At 33.7% G+C, this 22,109-nt stretch overlaps 1 protein-coding gene across 2 annotated transcripts; it reads right to left on the bottom strand.

Annotated features, from left to right (window-relative positions):
- Positions 1-13,676: 13,676 nt before the first annotated feature.
- LOC107423210 (putative F-box protein At5g55150) lies at positions 13,677-16,030 on the bottom strand. 2 transcript variants are annotated; one of them, XM_016032737.4, is made up of 3 exons: positions 15,857-16,030; positions 15,305-15,407; positions 13,677-14,995 (listed from the first exon to the last, which is right to left on the bottom strand). In XM_016032737.4, the coding sequence occupies exon 3, from the start codon at positions 14,967-14,969 to the stop codon at positions 13,842-13,844; it is 1,128 nt and encodes a 375-aa protein (XP_015888223.3). In that variant the 5' UTR covers positions 14,970-14,995; positions 15,305-15,407; positions 15,857-16,030; the 3' UTR covers positions 13,677-13,841. The 2 variants fall into 2 exon arrangements, with proteins under 2 accessions (XP_015888223.3, XP_015888222.3); XM_016032736.4 differs by lacking the exon at positions 15,305-15,407 and having other exon boundaries at positions 15,857-16,024.
- Between the last annotated feature and the right edge of the window lie 6,079 nt (positions 16,031-22,109).

Below are 22,109 nucleotides of genomic sequence, written 5' to 3'. Positions count from 1 at the left end.
TCTTAAACATTACAAGATAAAATAAAATGCATAAACATAAATAATGTTTGGTCTTTGATGTTGCAAAACAAAGAGTGCAAGTATAACCGAACTACCTTGCATATTGTGGAAAGATCACCACATTTCAACACTCCTCCTTGGTGTTCTTGCTTGTAATATTTAGAAGCTTCCTCAAGGTCTCAAATCTTGCTTTTGGAAGTGGCTTAGTGAAGAAATCTGCAAGGTTATCTTCGATCTTGATATATTCCAAGCTTACTTCTCCATTTTCTTCAAACTCCCTCAAAAAGTGATACTTCACCGGTGTATGTTTTGTCCTTCCATGTTGAACGGGGTTCTTGGCTATTGATATGGCTGAAGTGTTGTCACCTGAGGATAACCAAGGTCCTCCAATAATTTCCTAAGCCAAATGCATTGATTTGCACATGAAGAGCAAGTAATGTACTCGGCTTCGGCAGTGCTTTGAGCGGTTGTTGCTTGCTTCTTTGCATTCCATGAGAATGGTCCACTACCAAGTGAGAAAAGATACCCCGAAGTGCTCTTCATAACATCCATGCATCCAGCCCAATCACTATCCGAGTAGGCCATTAATCTCATCACATCTTGCCTATCATACCCAACTCCAAAGTCTTGTGTTCCTTTTAAGTATCTAAGATTTTTTTTGGCACCTACAAAATTATTTTGGGATGGTGCTTGCATATATCTAGACAAAACACATGTGGCATGCATAATATCCAATCTTGATGAACATACATAGAGCAAACTTCCTATCATGCTTCTATATAGGGTCGGGTTTACCTTTGGTGTGCCATCCTCCTTCTTGTATTTGTCTCCTTGGCTCATTGGTGTTGACATTGGCTTGCATTCATCAAGGTTGAACTTTTTCAAAAGATCTTTGATGTATTTCTCTTGAGATATGAAGATACCCCTAGAGCATTGCATCACTTCCACTCTAAGGAAGTAATTCATTTCACCAAGGTTTGACATGTTAAACTCCTTTTCAAGTTTATTTTTCAAAACTTCCACATTCTTTTCATTTTCACCAGTGACCAGCAAATCATCCACATAGAGTGAGATAACAATCATGCCTTCTTCATTCCTTATGTATAGTGTTGGCTCATTTGAACTCCTTCTAAAGCCTTGGTAGATCAAGTAACCATCAATCTTGCCATACCAAGCCCTAGGTGCTTGCTTCAACCCGTAAAGTGCCTTATGTAGATGGTAGACTTTGTTCTCATGTCCTTGAACAATGAAGCCCTCGGGTTGCTTGACATAAACCTCCTCTTGAAGCACACCATTCAAGAAAGCCGACTTTACATCAAGGTGGTACACCTTCCATGACATTGAGGCCGAGATGGAGAGGATGAGCCTTATGGTCTCCATTCTTGCAACCGATGCAAACGTCTCTCCATAATCTACACCCGCTTGTTGTACATAGCCTTTTGCCACAATCCTTGCCTTGTGCTTGCATATTGTTCCATCCGGGTTGAACTTGGTCCTAAAGGTCCACTTTACACCAATTGGTTTCTTGTTTTTAGGTTTAGAAACCAAAGACCAAGTTTCATTCTTTTCTATCGTATCCATTTCGGTTTGCATGGCCTCCATCCACTTTTTCTTTTGCATAGCTTCTTGAGCATTGGTAGGATCACTCAAGGCAACATTGCACCTTTCATATATATTGGACAATGGCCTTTCTCCTCTAACACCATCTCCAATCTCCAATTCGGCTCTAATGGTCTCAAGTGCATCCTCCTCATCATCTTCATTTTCTTCATTGTCATTGTCATTGGTTTCTTCTTCTTCATCATCTAACCGAGCATTATCTTCATGGACAAGAAGCTTCTCCTTTGTCCAATCCCAAACAGCATCTTCATCAATCCTCACATCCCTTGTTACCACAAGTTTCTTGGTTTCCAAGTTGAAAACCCTAAAACCTTTGGTAACCTCACTAAAGCCGACCAAGATGCCCACATTTGCCCTTTTGTCAAGCTTGTCTCTCATGTGTGGATGAACATGGAGAAAACAAACACTTCCAAAGATTTTTATGTTGTCCAAAGATGGTTTTTCTCCATACCATATCTCATAGGGTGTCTTGGACTCATTGGCTTTGGTTTATGCTCGGTTTTGGATGTAGCTAGCCGTGTATATGGCTTCGGCCCAAAACTTTTTTGGCATGTTCTTCTCATGTATCATGCACCTTGCCATCTCCATCAAGGTCCTATTTTTCCTCTCACAAACACCATTTTTTTTGTGGTGTGTATGGTGTTGTGAATTGATGCACCATTCCATTTTCTTTGCAAAAATCCTCCATAGCCAAGCTTGTATATTCTCCACTGATGTGATTCCGCCCGAGCCCGCTCCACCGATAACCCGCTGGGGTGCTGACTCGACACAGATGAAGACTAGGCCAATCACAAGAGCTCAAATTAAGAGATTTAAGGACAACCTGGGAGTATTTATGTAGGGGGTAATCAATCTCAACAGAGCTTGTCCATACTTGAAGATACAAAGCCTATTCTAAGCATCCAAGTGGTGGAAGCCGGTACGGACCCAGGTGACGGTTTTGGTACGTTTTTGGAGTCCGAGAAGCATGAAATGGTTCCAATGCTTTATGGGTTCAATACATATGCCTAAGAGGTCATGGAATCAAGTTAAATCAGCCTCAAATGCAATCAAAAAGGGCTTGTACGGACAACATCAACAATTTGGCCGAATTTGCTGTATTGCTTGCTGGCTTTACTATATTAGCCTTTTCTTATTTTTCCAAGCATGGGCAACGTGTGGGACTTCATATTCAGCTTATTTGGCATCCTAAAAAGCATCTAGAAGCTGATTTGGAGCTCAAAGAGGTCAAAGATTGATCAAAGTCAACTTGATCAAAAAGGCTAGCATTTTTAGTTTCCTAATTTGTTTTTACTTTTTGTTTTAGGAAACTACCACTACTTTTTGGCTTTTATTTATTTATTTTCTGGAAAAATAACTTTAGGAAGGTTTTTATTTTATTCTTTCCATTGTAAATTAATTAATTCCTAATTTAATATAAAGGAATTAATTAATCAAACTTAGATTAGGAAAGGAAGTATAGTTTCGGCCAACTAGGTTTCTTTATGTGTGGTGGCCGATTTTCTTTATGTTCTAGGATTTTTACGTTGTCATTTCAAAGCCTATTTAAAGGCTTATTTTTCAATAAGAATACAACTTTGATTTGATAAAGAAAATACTTGTGAGATTTATTATCTCTTTGTTCTTTGAGAACACCTAAGATACCATTAGAGAATTGGTTGTTTTAGCTTGACTTATCAATAGGTTTTCCATCCCCTATTGTGGCGTCTACATTATACCAAGGTTTCTAACCACAGGTTGGTTAGGGGTTGAGGTCCATTCCATTAGAACTTGAACTTAATTGAGATCCGGGCTAATATAATACGGGTTTAGGAGCAGGTCGTCCTAGGTTCGTATCATCCACCATTGTCAGTTCTCAAGCACTTCATCTTTGCATTGCTTTGGGTTTCCACCATCTTCTTGAATTCCATGAACTTCTCAAGCACTTGTGACTTGGTTGTTAGAAAATATACCTAACACATCCTTGAGTAGTCATCAATGAAGGTTAGGAAGTACTTACAACCTCCAATTGATGACAAAATCATCGGTCCACACACATCCGAATGGACTAGCTCAAGCTTCTCCTTAGCTCTCCATGAACTGGCTTTAGGGAATGGAAGCCGTGTGGATTTTCCTAGTTGGCATACATCACATAGGCTTCTCATCTCCTCAATCTTTGGCATGTATTTCACAATGGCATTGGTGTTTTTCATGGCACCATAGCTAGAATGCCCAAGCCTTTTTATGCCAAAGTTGAGAAATGGACTCCACTTTGGTTTTTAAGGCTTGTTCATTTTTAACTAGGTCCAATCTATAGCTTTTATCCTTCAATGGTACTTTAAACAGCTCATTAACATAAGCATCATATATAATACATCCATCTTTTGCAAAATTTAAAGTAAAGCCTCTTGCTACCAATTGTGCTACACTAAGCAAGTTTTCACACAAACTAGGAACATATAGCACATCTTTTATAATTTTGGTACCTTCCTTGGTGTTCAAGCACACATCTCCTTTGCCTTCTACTTCCATGAACCGGCCATCACCAATCTTCACTTTGGTTTTGTAGTTTCGGTCAAGCTCCATAAAACCATCCTTTTGGAAACTCATGTGGTGTGAGCAACCACTATCCACAAGCCAACCGAGACCACTACTTGTGGCCTTAAGGCATGTGGCCACAAATAGGTTCTCGGCTTCTTCATTAATCACATTGGCTTGTTGTCTCCTTTGCTTGCATACTTTGGCAATGTGGCCTTTTCCTCCACATCTTTCACAAGATGCATCCGGTCTCCAAAAACACTTGGATGGTGGATGTCCAAGCTTCTTGCAATAAGGGCAAGGTGGATGCCCTCCTCGGTTTTGATGGCTTTGTTGTTGTTGTTGTTGACTCCATCCACTTTTGTTGTTGGTTGTAAAACCGGTTTGGTTGGTGTTGTTGCTTTTCCTTCCTTTATTCTTCTTTTTGTTGTCGTGGCTACCATAGGATGCACTCTTATGGTCTCCTCCTTTCTAATGGCTCTCCTTTATTCGGTTGCTTGAAGAGCATTGATGAGCTCACTCAAGGTTATTTCACTAAGATTTCTAGATTCTTCAAGGGAGGAAATCTTAGCTTCAAACCTTTCGGGTAAGCTCACCAATACTTTCTCTACTACCCTTTGATCGGTCAATTGCTCACCAAGGACCCGAATTTGATTTACCACTTTGAGCATCCTTTCCGTGAAATCCTTGACAAGCTCATTCTCGTTCATCTTCAAGGTCTCAAACTCTCTTCTTAGGTTTAAAACTTGCATTTGCCGAGTTCTAGTATTTCCATAGAACTCCTCTTGAAGTTTTATCCAAACCTCTCTAGCACTTGTGCATGACATTATCCTTGTAAAAATGGAATCACTCACGGAGGAGTGCAAGGCAGTGAGGGCCTTGAACCCCTTGGCAACTTCGGCCTCATGTGCATTTCTTTGTGCTTGGGTTGCATTAGCTCTCAACTCTTCCACTACATAACCTTCTTCTATGACTTCCCATAAACCAAAGGCTTGAAAGTAGGCTTTCATCTTTATACTCCAAATGGAATAGTTTTGGCCTTCAAACTTAGGCGGTGTTGGGGTTGCAAAGGATTGTGAGGCCATTTGAAAAAATGGTTTTTGAAAAGTTTTGAAAAATGGACACAAGAACAAGCTCTCGGGTGGTGGTGTTTTGGTGAGTTTCAACTAGTCTTTTTGGGAGGTTTTGGTTTCAGTTGGAAGGCTTTAAGTGGGGGATCCTCTCACAAATAAAATGGTCTAGGTTGAAAGCTCACAAGGTCCTACAAAATTACATTATGCTTTGATACTATGATGGAATTTGGTGTAGGTTTATGTTGTTGTACCCTAGAGCACAATCATTCAAGGTGTTAGTCAAGAATGATTGTTGTTGGTTCTTGATTCTTGATTTTGTTTTTTGGGTTTGTTAAGGTTTTGTTTCAGGTTTTTAATGGAGGTTTGGGATTCTTGAGAAGGTTGTTAGCTTTTGGGAAGAAGATGAAACCAAAATGTAGTAGTTGAGAGAGAGAGAGAGAGAGAGAGCCAAAATTGTTGTTTTTCAAAAAAGTTCAGCAAAACATGTTTCAAGTGATGGAGAAGGAATTCGGGACATCAAATTGACACGAACTGGTTCATATTCACGTTGTAGCTTCATAAGAAATTGATCCCGTTGAGACACTTCATGGACTTGTTGTAAAATTGGCAAGTCCTCAGCAGGGACAAAAGCATAAATCTGTTCTTTATATTTAGCCCACAAGTTTAGAAAGCCAGAATAATAGTCCTGTATGGATAAATTACCTTGACAGTACTCAGACAATTCTAATTCAAGCTGAAAACGTCTAGCCGAATTCTCCTGATAATAAATTTTCTTCAAAAAATCCCACATATCTTTAGTAAAATGAAAGGATCTTAAGCTAAGGATAATCTGAGTTTCTACAGAACCCAAAATCCAACTAATTACTTTAGCATCATTAGAATTCCATTGAGTGATTTTACCAACATCAGAATCATCCTTAGGCTTAGAAACAAATCCATCTAAATGTTCCCACAAATTCTTTCCTTTCACAAACATCCAAAATTGAAACTCCAAAGAAAAATAATTTTTCCCATTTAATTAAATAGGCAAAATACCATATTTTTCTGCCGTTATCAAAAAAATAATGAATCAGGAAAGGAAAACATCACGTACGTGAGAACAAAATGAGGTAACTTGAATATTTGATCCCAAAGATGCGATGCTCACCAGCAGAATAATTGCAAAGCCCAACCAACAATACTTAGATTAACACAACCAATAACTAGATCAAAATACTCTGTTTTGATATCCAAGAAACAGAGCTCAATCTTGCCTCAAAAATCACAAAAGGAAGGCTCTGATACCATGACAAAAATAATAGAATAAGGAAATAAAATAATAATTTTGCTTCAAAAATTGTCATGCCATGATCTTCAAGATAACTCTTTTTATACAAGTTAAATATGCTATACAAGGCAAGTGTCTTTCCCTCAATAATGAGGTCAACTATACAATTACGTAATAATGGGGTCAACTATACAATGAAATATATACAAGAAAAAAGGCTAAGAATATGGGATGTGATGAGATTGCCAAATTAGTAAGATTGCTATTTAATGAGTCATGATAAGCTTTGACAGTTTTACCCTCATGAAGGCAATATCTTTTTCACTATCTGCTCTTTTTATGATGAGAGATTGAGAAGGATATTTGAATCTCTTGCTTACATGCTACAATTTTTCACTTCCCCAGTTAGGGTTAACAATCAAAACAAAATGGATTATGTAACCCCCATTTACAGAACCAACAAGTTTTCCATTGGCTCTACTAGTAGGAATATTAAACTCTTTTGAGCCCATAACAATGTCCAACATCGAAAATAAAGTATGGACATATAAATGATCAATTCAAAAACTATTGTTAATATGGAATAACATGGAATAAAGTTAAAAATGCTCGAAGTCTCAAACAAATACAGTGTATTTAACCAAATTTACCTTTGCTTCACTAAAGAAATTGGCATTAGATAACTCAAATGTACTCCTAAAGGGTAATCTTCATCAAGTTTACGTCAAGTTTTCCCATTGTCTTCACTGTCCTGATCAAAGAACATAATCTTGGTTATATATATCAGTGACAAAATTTGAATTCAACTTCAAGGGACTACAAACTGTACTAAATCTAGGCCCTTTTAACAGGTATTACCTGAACAAATGGATTAGGGAATGAACATTAACTTGTTGGCTAAAAATTTTCCAGATTTTTTTACTTATCACCTATTTTCCATTTGTTAAGGTACGAAAAAAAAAATTTCAAGTAACAAATTTGAAAGGGTAATGGATTACAGATTTCAATTGTTCTATTTATATATCCAAGTGCACTTCCCTAACCCAAAAATTAAAAATGAAAATAAATGTTTTGAGAAAAGTATAAATAAGAAGATATCCATATTTGTAAGGGGTATATTCCTTGTAGTCTTTATTGAGAAACTTGAATCTTTTTATTTTCATTCTTTGATTTCAAAGTACTTTGCACTATTTAAATATCTTAAATTTCTGTTTCAACTACAAAAGCAAGCGAATTTGAACCAAAAATACAATTTCAGTATTTTGATAATTATAAGGACCCAACAAGAGTTTGCGTGTGGCATGAACTTCCAGCAAAACTAACACATAAAAGGTTTCTCAAGCTCATTAGCAATGACAAATTCTCATATTCATATTCAATAGAAAGATCAAGGGAAAAACTAAGTAAAAAATAAAAGAAAGTTACCACTTTTGGAAATTTTAGAGAGGGAAAGAGCTCATATTGGAATGGTAGTGAAAAAATGTGGACACATGTCCTTTCTTGAAGCCTTCAACTGGATTTGCTAGTTTGCATGCTTGTCATTTGAATTCTAAATTATTATATTCAGATCTTATGAGATACTATTTCTATGGATATATTTTCTATTTTTAATCCTAACTATGAAGAAAATATCAACAAAATATATATATCATAATTAGGAAATCATAATTACGAACAAAATGTTCAACTTTGTACAAGAAAAACAAAAATGGAAAATGTAACAAAGTAAAAAGCAACGAAAATGAAATGTACAACTTTTTAGTTGGTAAGCCATCTACCTCTACAACTAAGTCGTGAGTCTGAGATGTTAGAATGAAAGGGAAATTATTGTAAATGATAAAAAAAATAGTACAAAAATTACATTACTTTTCCAAACAAAATGTTGTTAGTAAATCATGTACCTCAACAAAGACTGGAAACACATATGGTATGCTCGTGACAATGCAAATTCACTACATTGCGTATCCCAGTGGTTAATGATAAGTATCATTGCTGGCTGAGGTGGGAGTGTTCTCCTTCAGATTGGGTGAAACTTAATACTAATGGAAGTTTTAGCTTAAGATGAGGCTGGTGCTGATGGGGTTACTTGAGATAGTAATGGTAGATAGATTTCCAGTTTCTATGTTAATATTGGGAATCCAATTGTATTCTCGCTGAGCGTTGGGAAGTTTATTGTAGCTTGAAGCTAGTTGTTGATTGGAAGCTCAGTAAAGTTGCTGTGGAGTTGGACTCCTCTATATGTGTGTGTGTGTGTGTGTGTGTGTGTTACTTGGCAATAGCATGATTAGTTAATTAAGTTAACCGTTAAAAAAAATAATAATAATAATATTAATATGAATTAGATAAAAAAAAAAAATGGAATGCATAACTATATGAATTCCATTAACAATAATAATGATAATGATAGTAATATTGACTATTAAAAGAAAAAAAAAATAATAATATTTTAAAAAGAGGGCTCGTCATAAAAAGCCTTTTGACAAAAAACTAAACCCTTCATTAATATGATCTAAGGGTGTATATTTGACTTTTTCTAAACCTTTTACCATTCTTTAAATAAGTTATTATTACATATAAATAATATTTTCCCTCCTAATTTAATTTCTCTCTCTCTAAGTAAACTCTAACCATCTTTCTCTCCCAATTATCTCATGGAAAAAAATGCAGTACACTTTTTAAAGAAGACTATAGAGTCAAGTCTGACTGTCAAGTGACCAGAGAATGGAGTGAGAATCAAATATTGAAGAAGAGATCTTCAAGTGCTGAATCTCATTCATCTTGGTAGAAGACTTTATGGGTTCTGTAGATTCCTAGTAAAATAAAAATGATTTTGTGGAAGGCTTGTCACTCAATTTTTTCCTTGCAATCGGAATTTGAATTTGAAGTCCCAAAAGGCGAGGAATAATGGAATTGTGACTTTTGTAGATTATGGAGCTATGTTCATTCTAAAGAAGTGTCTGATGCTTCTCTTCTTTTCTTGGAGTGTGAAAGTATCAATTTTGGAGCATTCTTAGATATTTGTTGTTGGGTTTTCCAAAATTTTAGTACTTTTAAGAGAGAACGTTTTGCTATGATTTGTTGAGCTTTGTGAAGTAGGAGAAATGCGAGTACTAATGGTTAAGTGATGATATAGCAGCTATCAATGTAATAATAACAATCAAGTCACGAACCTATATATAGGCCCAGGGTCCTATGGCCCCCTCAATTTGAGTTCTTTTCACTTTCACATGAAGACATATGGTCGCCCAAAATAAATATAGTTAATTCAATCTCCATCTTATAACATTTTTAATAAATAATTTTATACGTTTTTATAATAACATGTTATAATTAAAAAAGGTAAATAAGTTTTATATTTATACTTATATTTAACATTACCTAATGTTTATCAAAGTTTATAATTTTTCTTTTTTATATTTTCTTACCCACATTAAAATTTTGATTTTGAATTTAATCAATTTTTTATTTGATATCATATGTGTATATATATATATATATATATGTATTTTTGATAGATGATGCTATCATATTAATGCATTCACAAATTAAATTTTCTTAAAAAGCCTTTAAATTTCTACACTGATCACATGCACAATTTTATTATTATAATTTTGCCTAATAATAATACTTATATTGAATTTGTACATGTGATAGAATATAATTTTTTTTTTTTTTTTTAACATTATTGCCCATCCAAATATTCAGTTTTGGTTCCATCCCTTGGTAATCCTTAAAAACTATTCTAAGAAAGGATGGATAAAAAGTGAGGGGGGAATAAACACGGAAGCAAGTAGCAATATAAATAGAATAAAATAATATCCATGACAAAACTAACATCCTCCCATCTCTTGGTTGGGGGAGTAAATTGATAAACCTTTTTGTAAGGTTGAAGTCGCTCAATGGTAACAAGGCCACGGAGTGAGCGAGTTCCCTACAAACAAAAGCCCGGCCACAATACTATCTCATTATGATATCATTATCCTCCGAAATTACCGCAACTTACATAGGCAACAGAAAAATTCAAAGATGAAACAATTCATTACTTCCTTTTTTCTTTTCCTTTTTTAAACTTTTTGTTTCAAATGAAACAATTATTTCAAGATTGGAAATGTCACATTCTGCAAGATTTTATCATTGATTAATTGATCAAATACTTCCTTTTAAAGAAAAATATTTGGAAAATCTCGGAAAACCATGAAGACAAATTGAGTCAGGAGCTCCATACTCATAAAAATCATGTAACACATCAGTCAAAATTGAAACGGTCCAAAATTCAACCAGCAATAAAGGAGAAACAGATAAAAATCCAAAATTGAACCAATTCATCACAATTTTCTGTTTGTTTTGTTTTCTATATCAAACAATTATTTCAAAATTAGAAAATCTAATAGACCAAATCATACATGTGGGAGCTGCCTTGCTAAAGGAGGGCTTGAATTGTATCAAATCTTTTGCATAGAATTTCTTAGATTTTAGAATTTCTTTTAGCCAGTAAATAATGCCCGTGGAATCTAATTTAATGGAATAAATAAGGTGAAAGAATTTTTGAGTGATGATTGTCCAAATAAAACTAAAAATACCAAATTTTAACTCGTGTTATCTTGATACAAATGTAATTCAACTTTTTTTCATGAAAAAACCTAATAAAATGTTTAAAAACTTAAAATAAATAAAATAATAAAAGACCGTATCTGTAATGGTAGGCTTGACCTAGATACTGAAGGATCCACAATAAATCTAGCAACATCTACCTTTTCATGGTTTGTGCTTACTTATTCATTACATCTTGGTTCGATTGTTGATTTAGTCATGACATGTTATATGACAAAATGCGGCTACTTCTAACTAGGGGTGGACAAAATCCAATCCATTTTTAACAATCTGAATTAGATTTTTACATTAATTGGATTCAAAATACTATAAATCATATGGATTGGTTATGGATTGGAAATATAAATCAAATTCAATCCAAATAATATACTATATAATTAAAAATTATATATTTTTTATTTTTTTCATTTTTATATATTACTTTTTAACCCTTTTTTTTCCATTTTTATATGTTAATTTTTAACCTTTTTTTTCCCCATTTTTATATATTAATTTTTAATATATATATTTTTTTACATTTCCAAATTCTAAATCGAATTGTAAGTTGTAACTTTAAACTAAACATTTACCTCCGTTGCCGTTTACCACCAGTCCATCACCATAACCATAAACCATGCCAAGCTTCGATTCGACCATCTGCTCCTCTGTTTCAAGACTCACAGCAGCTTCAGCATCTGTTCCTCTACTTCGATACTCACGCCAACTTCAGCATCTATTGGTACAATTTTTTTTTTTTATTTTCCATTGTATACTATGTTGTATTATTATAATTGTATTTTATGTTTGAATAATTATAATTTATTATTTATACTTTATATTTGGAAAATTTTTTATTTATATTATATATTTATAAATTAGTAAGTTTCAAACCGATTAACCAATCCAAACCAAATCGATTTTGGTTTGGGTTTAACGCTTTAAATGTTTGATTTGGATTCTATATTAGAGAAATCGATAAGTATGGATTGGATTGTATTTTGCTTCAAAACCGAACCAATTCAATCCATGTCCACCCCTATTTCTAACCAGAACACCAAAAAAAAAAAAAAAAAAAGGGGAAAAAATGTAGTTACTGTTTTCTTATCTTTTTAAATTATAATTATTATATATTTTTTTTCTTAAGAATCCATTTGGGTTTGAACTTACAACCCTTTGACATCTATTTCTAGTTCTTTTTTCTTTTGATAGAATTGATTAATTAGGTTTCAATGCACAAAAATTTGTGACTGCATTTTGTTGGTAACTTATTTATCTTTAATATAAAGAGAATTGATTTTGTATAAATGTAAAAAATGTAATTAGTTTTGCATCTTTTGCACTACTATCATTTTACTCTTAAAGCTGTACCTCATTTTCACTTCTAAATAGTTGTAATCGATCAATTTGTGTCTAACACTTGTTTTTCAAAGTGGCATTAATCTTTCGCCTCCATTGTTTGGATTCACTAATTAAGCTACAGTATAGCTTATACCATTTTCCCTACATAAAAAATTCATCCACGTTCTATTTTGACATGGTCCATATTTTTGCACATACTCGATGGAGAAGATTAGTGCATGTAGAATATGGTTAAAGTCAGTCAAGTTTTAGATGGTTTAATTGAGGTAACTTTCAATGCCTCTTTGTTGGTAGCTGATATTGGTTAAATGCCCACTGATTTAATACAAGCGTCAAAGCGTACAAATAGTTGGGGAAACTTTAGGAGATAGTAGCGAGATGACATATTCCATCTTAAAAACAGAACATGTATGGCATAGTGAAGAATGACAATTTACCATATACACCTCGTATTAAAAAATCAGAAAAGTTGCATAAAGGGATATCCACAGAAAATGGTTCAGGTCATGCCAAGAAGAATTTTAAATTTCAAAATCACCATGTTAAGACACAAAACAGGTTTGAATTCTGGATTTTGTGACCTCATCTATTCTTGCTGTGGACTTGTGTATTTGCTTGTTATCCTGTACATTCTTCAGTTTATCGGCTACGGATTTAACAAAATTTAGCAATGGTTAATCTCCAGCTCTTAACAAATCACTATTTTCTTATCACATAATTAATTGGCGAAGTAAACAAAATGTCTTCATGTTCCATAAGAAAACTGCTACAGCCTCTAGTCCATCTATTGAAGTTTGATTTTACAGCAGCTAATAAAGAAATGCCCCTATTCAACTTCAGTACCCTCTGAACTCTTAAAAGATAGATCTACATATATATGATTGATATCTTCGAACTTCATAAACACCCACACACACACACACATATATATATATATATACACACACACACACACACACATATACTTATAATAAGTCTATTCATAACAACCTGGCATTTTTATATGCGTATTTATGGTTGTTGGATTCGCTCAATTGAATCCAATCTCATTTTTTAATCTCCATTGTTGAACAAATCAAACAACCAACAAATTAGTTCCCATTTTAGAAAACCTTATTGACCTCTAATTGAGATTCACTGCATATGTAGAGATATAAATCGTTCAAACAGAATGAAGAAGCAAAAATATGCAGATGAATAAACAACATATAAAGATTGACTATTGAGAGAAAAGTGAGAAGACGAGGAAAGAAAAAAAATGAAAAATGATAAAAGGGAGACAAAATACATATGTTTACCCAAAATTCAACCATCAAATCTTACTGTTTTATGATTAACCAAAGAGAATAATCAGCCTGAGTCTGCATCATTAGCTGCAAACCATACACATATATATATATATATGTATATATATATTACCTTGGATTAAGAGCAACCCAATATACTGGCAAATAAATCGAACGAAAATACTTATTATCTTCAGCCTCATCATCTAATTTCTTTTCTTTGAAGTTGAAGACACCAACATTGTATCTGCCAATCTTGCTATACTTCGCGCTATTTATGAAGTATATTGAATTTTCTCTCAATTTTGGAAAATTTTGGGTTGATACTGACCTACATTCGTTTTCACTAATAAAAAGAGCTTGGTCGCTCAAGGTTTCCACAGGTATCCATACTTTTCCACTATAATCCAGCTTATAGATAGCAAATTCACGGTCAGTTTGTAACATTAAGACTAACAAAAGATCTCCCTTTGATTCAATCAGAAAAGCAATTTTATCTGGAAAGCGAGTATGTGCCTCCAGGAATTGACACACTGTTGTAGAAAGTTCAAAAACCAAAACTTTCTTGGGAGAAGGACCATGAAAATCCCAAATTTCAACTAGCCCTTTAGAGGATAAAGAATAGAGCATACCATTGTGGCATGTTATGTCCAGGTACTCATGATCGTCACCACCAAAGCGAGTCCATGTGCTGTCTCCAGGCATACAGAATGCAAGTCTTTGCGAAGATAGTCCATATATCACCACAATACAAAAGCTCTTGCCTCTACTTACATCAGATAAACATAGATCGGAGGACATTAGGATGGCTTTAGAGAAACAAAACTTTACCAGAAGTTCCACAAAGGTAGGTGACGATCTATACATTTGTAGCTCTTGATATGGTAGCAAAGTGTTTATGAACGGAAGTTGGAATAAAGCTCCTGATAACGGATTAAGAAGATGTGGCTTTGTTTCTTTGTCCAAAATCAGCAACCACCCATGTGATGATCCCACGCACCAAGCACCATGAAACCCGTCAAACACGTTGTTGATCTTGTAAATCTTATTCTCAGCAACACTGAAGAAGCGGCAATCATCAGCTTCTTCTTTTTTATCACTAGGAAGCATGAGTAATGGAGAAGTCATATACAATTGTGCTGCTCTGTACCACTTGGAACAAACTGCTTTGAAACGAATGATGTCAACAATAGCATCAAGCCTTTTGATGATTAAGTCCAAGAGTTCCATTTGAAGCTCGGACCAGTTTGAGGCCATTGTTGAAAGCAAGATGCTTTAAGCTTCTGCATCAAATGATGGATATATATATAGACAGAGAGAAAGATCAGCAAGGATCAAAGTAAGTTCATCACAGCAAAAAATACAAAACGAAAAACAAAAGCTGAAAAAAAACAGAGTGTAGGCGTGCAATCATGATAACCATTAGGAAACTAAAACATCTATATTACTAGTAAATAAATAGAACTAAGGCTTAGAGAACGAGAATTGTCGCAAATTTAAACGTCTCATTATTTTTGATTTATCATACATCATACTCTAGTTGAGCATATGATGATGTGTTCAATGTTCTGGTCTCATTATTTATGATTTACCGTTTCAGGAGGGCTGTTTCCCCTTTATGTCGCCCTCTCCGCCTAGTGGGCTCGTCGCCACTAGGCAGTCATCTTTGATCTTGATTGACCGACCTTTCCGATCCTGAAACAAATATAGTTCCTCTCTTTCTTTTTAAGTTTGGGTTCATTCAGCCTTGTTTTTTAAACAAAAGCTGGAACTTTTTTAGAACAAAGCTTAAATTCGGACTATATAGTTTGTCACAAAATTAAACAAGTCCCAAGTCGCAATTCTGTATGATTACCATCCACCAATTCATCAAAGAATTCTCCTTTAAACAAAAGTTGATTGCTTAAACAATCAAAATTGAGAAAATTCAACCATGTAACAATGAGTCAAAATCAGAACAGCCCAAAACACATAATCTCATCATACTCCAAAATCAACCAGGCGAAAAAAACAAAAGCATAGCAACAGATCAAAATCCAAAGATGAATCAGTTCATCACAATTTCTTTTTTTAAATTTGTTTGCTTTCCAAATCAAACAATTATTTTGAGGATTGGAAAAATTAAATTAATAGCCGAATCATACCTGTGGAAGGCTTCTAGTCTACTTGCCGGATCTGCTCGACGCGAGAGATTAGGCTGGGCTTTTGTTTCGAATCTTCTCAGCCATAGATGTTAGATTCCTGGTCTATAAGCGGTTTATAAGATACATAAATATTATATAAAAAAGTTGTCAATTACCAAAATCCAATTTTTCACAAATAGATCCGCGGGGTATTCTCGTAATTCTATATAAGATGGCAGTGAGTTCCAACCCTACTGTTGAGTTCGCGTTCCCACACTCTGTGTCAGGTCTGATCTTAAATTATGCTACGTGCGTCACACTTTATTTTTCTTTTATTATTATTATTATTATTATTTCCTTTAAGTTTGTAAGTTGTATCGTGTTATTTTACCCCTCGAAAAAGCGACATTGCCGGTTGTCCTGCCTTCCAATTATTGTTTTTGTGACATTTAAATCCTATCAAACTTTTTTAATATAAATTTAAATATATTAAATGTAAAATTAATATCATATATTGTCCTTGAAGTTGGTCCAATTTTAAATTATTTTATAAGATTCCAAACATTTTAAAAAATATACCAATGTTTAGTCCATTTTTGAAAATAAATTAAACCAAAAATAAAACAGAAATTTGAAAAACAAGAATTTTTGTCTTATTACATTGAAAAGCATGCAAAGATAACATAAATAAAAAATAAATATATTTTTATTACAAAAACAAAAAAATATATTTTAATTAAATAAATAATTATCCTCAAACCCAAAAAAAAAAGAAAAAAAAAAAAGACGTTTGAGAAACACCCACTTATTTGCGGTTCTTCTTTGGTTTTTTTTTTTTTTTTTTTTTTTTTTTTGGTGGCTTACACTCTATTGGCATGGATGGTGGTGCTCAAATCAATAGAACTACCACAAGCTTCTAAGTTTTTCTTTTCATTTGTGAACTAGATAGATGAAAAGCACATTTCTATTTTTTTTTTTTGTGACATTTAAATCAAATCAAACATTTGTTTATCCAAAATCCCAGCCTCTTTTCTCTCTAGAAATGCATGTTAGCCTAGCCTTAGGCCTTTACCCATGCCAAACTCTAAAGTTTGAATTTTTTAAGTTCTCTCAACCCTAATATTTATGATTTGCTATGGAGGATATGAAAAAAGCCTTTATTAATATGAAATTTCTTGTAGATGTGGAGGAAGATGATGCCCTTGATCAATCTAGTCTTCAATACAGCTTGCTTGGCAGACTATATGTGGAAAAGAATGTAAACAATAATGCAATTATCTCGGTGCTTAAGAAGTGTTGGAACATAATGCGAGGGATGGAGTTTAAAGAATTGGAGAATGGAGTCTTTTGTTTCCAATTTTCATGTGAGGCGGATATAAAGAATGTTGAAGACCACGGGTCCTGGTGCTTTAATGAGCATGTACTCTTGTTTTCGACAATTGGGAATTGAAGTTATCACTTGCTGAAGTCATTTCAAAACATGTTCAATTATGGGTCCAAATTTTAGAGTTTCCAATGGAGTGGTAATCAAATTGATTTATTAAGAAACTGGGTAATTCCTTAGGTGAGGTGGTCAATGTCGATTTGGGAGGAGCAAATGGGTACGATTTTCGATAGCAAAAGTTAGAATCAAGTTTGATATAGAGTATCCTTTAATTCTCGGTATGTGGTTTCGACAAAAAGTTCGACAATCTCTATAGATATCCTTTAAATATGAGCGACTTCACAATTTTGTAATCTATGTGGGCATATTAGGCATGATATGAAACGTTGTATAACTAGTTCACAGATGGGTAGCAAACATTTGAATAACATTAGTATGTTTGGTAGATAGTTACATGAAAAATTCCCATCACAGTTACAAGAGGATGCCCATGAAAAATTGCTAATGATTGAGGATTTTCAATTATCGAGGTAGAACTCTAATATGCAAAATTGGTTCCCTATAATTCTTCAATGGGGATAGATACTGGGCACTCCATTAGCATTTGTGGAGTGTTTAACTCAAATTAGTCTATGCAAAACATCTCAAGTTTCAACTAAGCTACTCTTCAAGGAGTTTTGAATAAGGAAGTAGATGATAATACATAGATTGAATTGGGTTTGGGGAAGATGACAAGGACTAAGGCATCAGGTATCGAGGTGTGCATGGAACCATCTACTTTGCAAGAAAATAGTTTAGGATCTCTTCGACACTTTTCTCAGCATAGGATTGTTTATCATTGAGTAATAATGTGGTTTTAACGAAATGATATGATGATTGAGGAGGGCCTAGAAAAGAACAGGAGATTGATTTAGATGCTAGACAAGAGCTTAATCTTTAACTCAGGAATTTGAGGTGCAATCAAGGTATGTGGCTGATGCTTGGAAAGATAGGAAAACTTTTGGAAAATTAACTTCAAAGAAAAAGAAGGCCGAGGTTACCTCATGGGGCAAAAGTAATAAAATAGCACATCTTAAAAAGATGCCAGATATTCGTCTTTCAAAAGGGGGAAGATTCAAAAAGAGCTAGGTACTAAGGAGAGTTTAGGTTTAAACTTAGTGGATTTTTTGTGGGATTTGCTTATAATAAAGAGAAATTGGGTAATGAGATTGCTCATAACCTATTCCACCATTCCCAATGAGTATTATATATTGAATTGTCAGGGTTTATGGAATTCCTGAATAGTTTAAACATTAAAAGAACTTAATTTCTTTACAAAACCTTTCTTAGTGGTTTTAAGCAAAATTAAAGCCAAGGAGGAAGTCATTAAAAACTTGAGTAGGAAATTAGGTATGGATAATTGTGATGTAGTGAATCATGTTGGATTATCTGGAGGTTTTTGTTTGCTTTGGAGGAAAGAAGTTACGATTCGTTCTTTCTTTAAATCAAGATACATTATAGATTCAGAAGGAAAGGTAGAGGGTAAAGTAGTATGTTTCACTTTTGTTTATGGATGTAGGGAGTTTGTTGATGGGAGGAAACTTTTTCAAGACATGTTGGCATCTAGAAGAAAATACAACGTTCCATGGGTGTGCATTGGTTATATTGACGAAATTCTTAATAATCCTAAAAAAAAAAGAAAAGGTGGTTGGGATGGGGATAGATTGCATTATGTAGTGTTTTGAAGCATTACTAATGGTATTAGGCCGATAAACTTAAAGAATATTCATTGTGGTTTTACTTAGTATAATAAAATGAGCTATCCTTTTGGATTTAAGAAGACTTGATAAGGTTCCTGTCTTTAGTTCCTTCCTGCCCAAATATAGTAGTGGATGCTCCTCTTGTTATTGGTATCACTTTCCTTTAATTATGTAATTGGAGATGAATATTAGGAAAAGCTATAAAGCTTTTAGATTTGAAGCAAAATGGATTTTGGAGAATGCTTTCAAGGAGATGGTGGAAGGCTTGGAGGAGTAAGGAGATGGTGGAAGGCTTGGAGGAGTAGATCTACTAGTTATAGTAACAATTTCTTTCAGGAAAAAGTATAAAGCTTTTCGGTTTGAAGAAAAATGGCTTTTGGAGAATGCTTTCAAGGAGACAATGGAATAGGCTTGGAGGAGTAGATTTAGTAATTATAGTAATAGTTTCTTCTAAAGGAAGCTCTTTGTTGTGTGAGAGGTACTAAGGGAGTGGAATAAAAGTTTGAAGGATAATTAAAAAGATGTTTTGGAGAATTTGAAGAAAGAAGTTACTTATTTTGAGCATAATGTTATGACGTTCTTATGTCGATTGAAACATATCTCTCACCCAATTAGATGTTTGTGGACTGTAGGAAAAGGTATTGGAGCAGTTGTATTGAACAGTTGTATTTACTAGTTGCTTCTTTTAATTTTTATCATTGTTGGCTTCAAGAATCTCATCTTGTTCATTATTAGTTGAAGAACTACTAGGTCGAGATATTTCTGCTTCAATATTGCTAACCCAAGCTACAGTATTGCTAATCTTAACATTAAGATACTCCACTTATTCTACCATATGAATAAATAGTTCTTCAAATTAATTGCCAATTATTCTGCCTTTGAAACTCTTTCTAGATCGTATAACCATGAATTTTTAAGCCAAAGAAACAATTTAATCACTTGATACTATTTACATAAGCGCAAATACTATTCACATAGGTACTGCCCACATAGGGGGTACTTGTACACAGCTATTGTTCACACTGGTTACCATTTACACATACTGTTCTTACGGTAGAACTGTTCACAGAGAGGGTTGAATCCTTGCTCTAATACCAAACTGATGTAAGTTAGGTGGGGAAGGAAATAAAATTGAAAACTAAAAGATTGACTCAAGTATCACATTAGAATAATTTTAGGAATCACTCCTAAAATCCCTAGGTGTCACACCTAAGTTTGTTTTGCATAATACAAAACCAAATAAATAACTCTTAGAAAAATACTTGTATTATTAATCAACTTGTCTAAGAAAGTTACGAAAACTCCTATTTATAATATCACCTAAGAACATTAGGAAACTAAAATAATAAGAAACCTAGTTAAATAATGAAACCAAATAATAAGCTAAAAAAAAAAAAAGAAATTTAAAATAATAAAATAACTCTAATTAAACAAGGAAACAAAATTCGACTAAGACTATTAGGATCCTTGAAAGTCAAATAAGCCCTTCTTCACCCTAGATCATTCCAAATCAAAGTAAACCCATCTTCATCCTAGATCATTCCAAATCAAAGTTTGGGTTTTAGAATATGATTTACCTCTCCTTCTATAAGTTTTCAAAGGTTGTTTCCAATTTCAATTTTCTTATTTCCATCTTGATCAAAGATGGTAATGGCCTAATGCAAGGAATGGCAATTTCATAGTTTGTTCTTGTTACATTTACTTGTAGAGGAAGTTAATGGCACTATTAATCCTCAGGTTCTACCTCAAACTTCTCCAAAGGAATGGACTGTTCAGAAGTTAAAAACTCATACAAAGCGAAGGTTTTCATGTGGAGAGTTATTTCTAACATTCTCTTTGCGAAAGCTGAGCTTTTGGGGAAAGGCATCTCATTGGATGCATCTCGTCTAGTTTTCTCTGAGGTTGTGGAAACAAATTAACATCTGCTATGGAAATGTGATTAGGTTCTGGCCATGTGATTTGGAAGTAAATTGAGCTAGAAGTTGATGGTTTGGACCTAGTAATCCCTCTAAATTCTTTTCTTGAATGATGAAATGGTATAATGAGTTAGGTTTTGGTGGGTATACTTGTTGGGAGATTTGGAAACATAGAAATCATTGGCTTTACGAAGGCAAACCTCCAAACCTTTCTCATGTAATCAATGCATTACAAAGGCAAATTTTGAAATTTGGCCTTAAAGGGAAACCTGAATGTGAGAATTCAAAAGGGTGGTCAAAGGTAGATGTTAATGATCGATCAATGGATTGGGAGTTACTACCATTAGGATAGGTTAAGGTAAATTTAGATGGCCCTTTTGATGCTCATAGTGGTGAAGCTAGTTTGGGCTATGTTGCACATACAGATGATGGTTAGGTTTTGAGTTGTATGCATAAGGTTGTGCCATGTGACTCAAGCTTTGAAGTGGAGAGTTTGGCTTTATGTATGCCATGTATGTGGGTTGTTGACCAAGGAGGGAGATTGTTATTTTTTAGGGAGGTAAGCAAGAAGTGATGAGCTACTTCATGTAGTGTAATTCTAGCTTGTTATTGATGCTTGGAACCATCTTTGAGGATATTTTTGAATACTTTCATCATGTGAATCACTGGAAGGCGAATTACTATCCCAAGGAAGCAAACAAAGTGGCAGACTGGATTGCAAAAGTTTCCCAAAATTTATCTCTTTTCCTGAGCTGGAATATTAGTTTGCCTTATGTTCTTAAGACTATTTTAGAAAGTGATTTACATTGACGTACCTTTTCCTGTTGTAATAATGTATTCCTTTTGACAAAAAAAAAATATATATATATATTTTTTATGACATATGAATTTAAACTAATTAAATTTAAAAATAATATTATACAGACCTTGAAGTTATCCTATTTTGAATTATTCTATGAGGTTTTAAATGTTTAAAAAATATATCTATTTGTTAATCAATTTTTATAAAAAGTAAATTGGTAACTAAAATCCATAAAAATTTGAAATGCATAAACTTCTGTCCTATATAAATTGAGAAACATGCAAATATAATATATAATAATAAAAATAAAAATCAAATATTTTTATAGAAATTAAAAATAAGCATATTTTAATTAAATAAATAATTATCCTTTAGAAAAATGCTTTTGAGAGAGATCCATTCATTTGCAAGGTTTTTCTTCTTCTTCCTTGGT

The sequence above is a fragment of the Ziziphus jujuba genome, chromosome 3 (genome assembly GCF_031755915.1).
Source record: "Ziziphus jujuba cultivar Dongzao chromosome 3, ASM3175591v1".
NCBI classification, from domain to species: domain Eukaryota; kingdom Viridiplantae; phylum Streptophyta; class Magnoliopsida; order Rosales; family Rhamnaceae; genus Ziziphus; species Ziziphus jujuba.
The sequence above is the reverse complement of the archived record's forward strand: the minus strand, read 5'-3'. Positions and strand labels throughout refer to the sequence as shown.

Coding starts and splice junctions, on each gene's coding strand:
- LOC107423210 (XM_016032737.4), bottom strand. CDS start 14,969: ATGGCCTCAAACTGGTCCGAGCTTCAAATGGAACTCTTGGACTTAATC.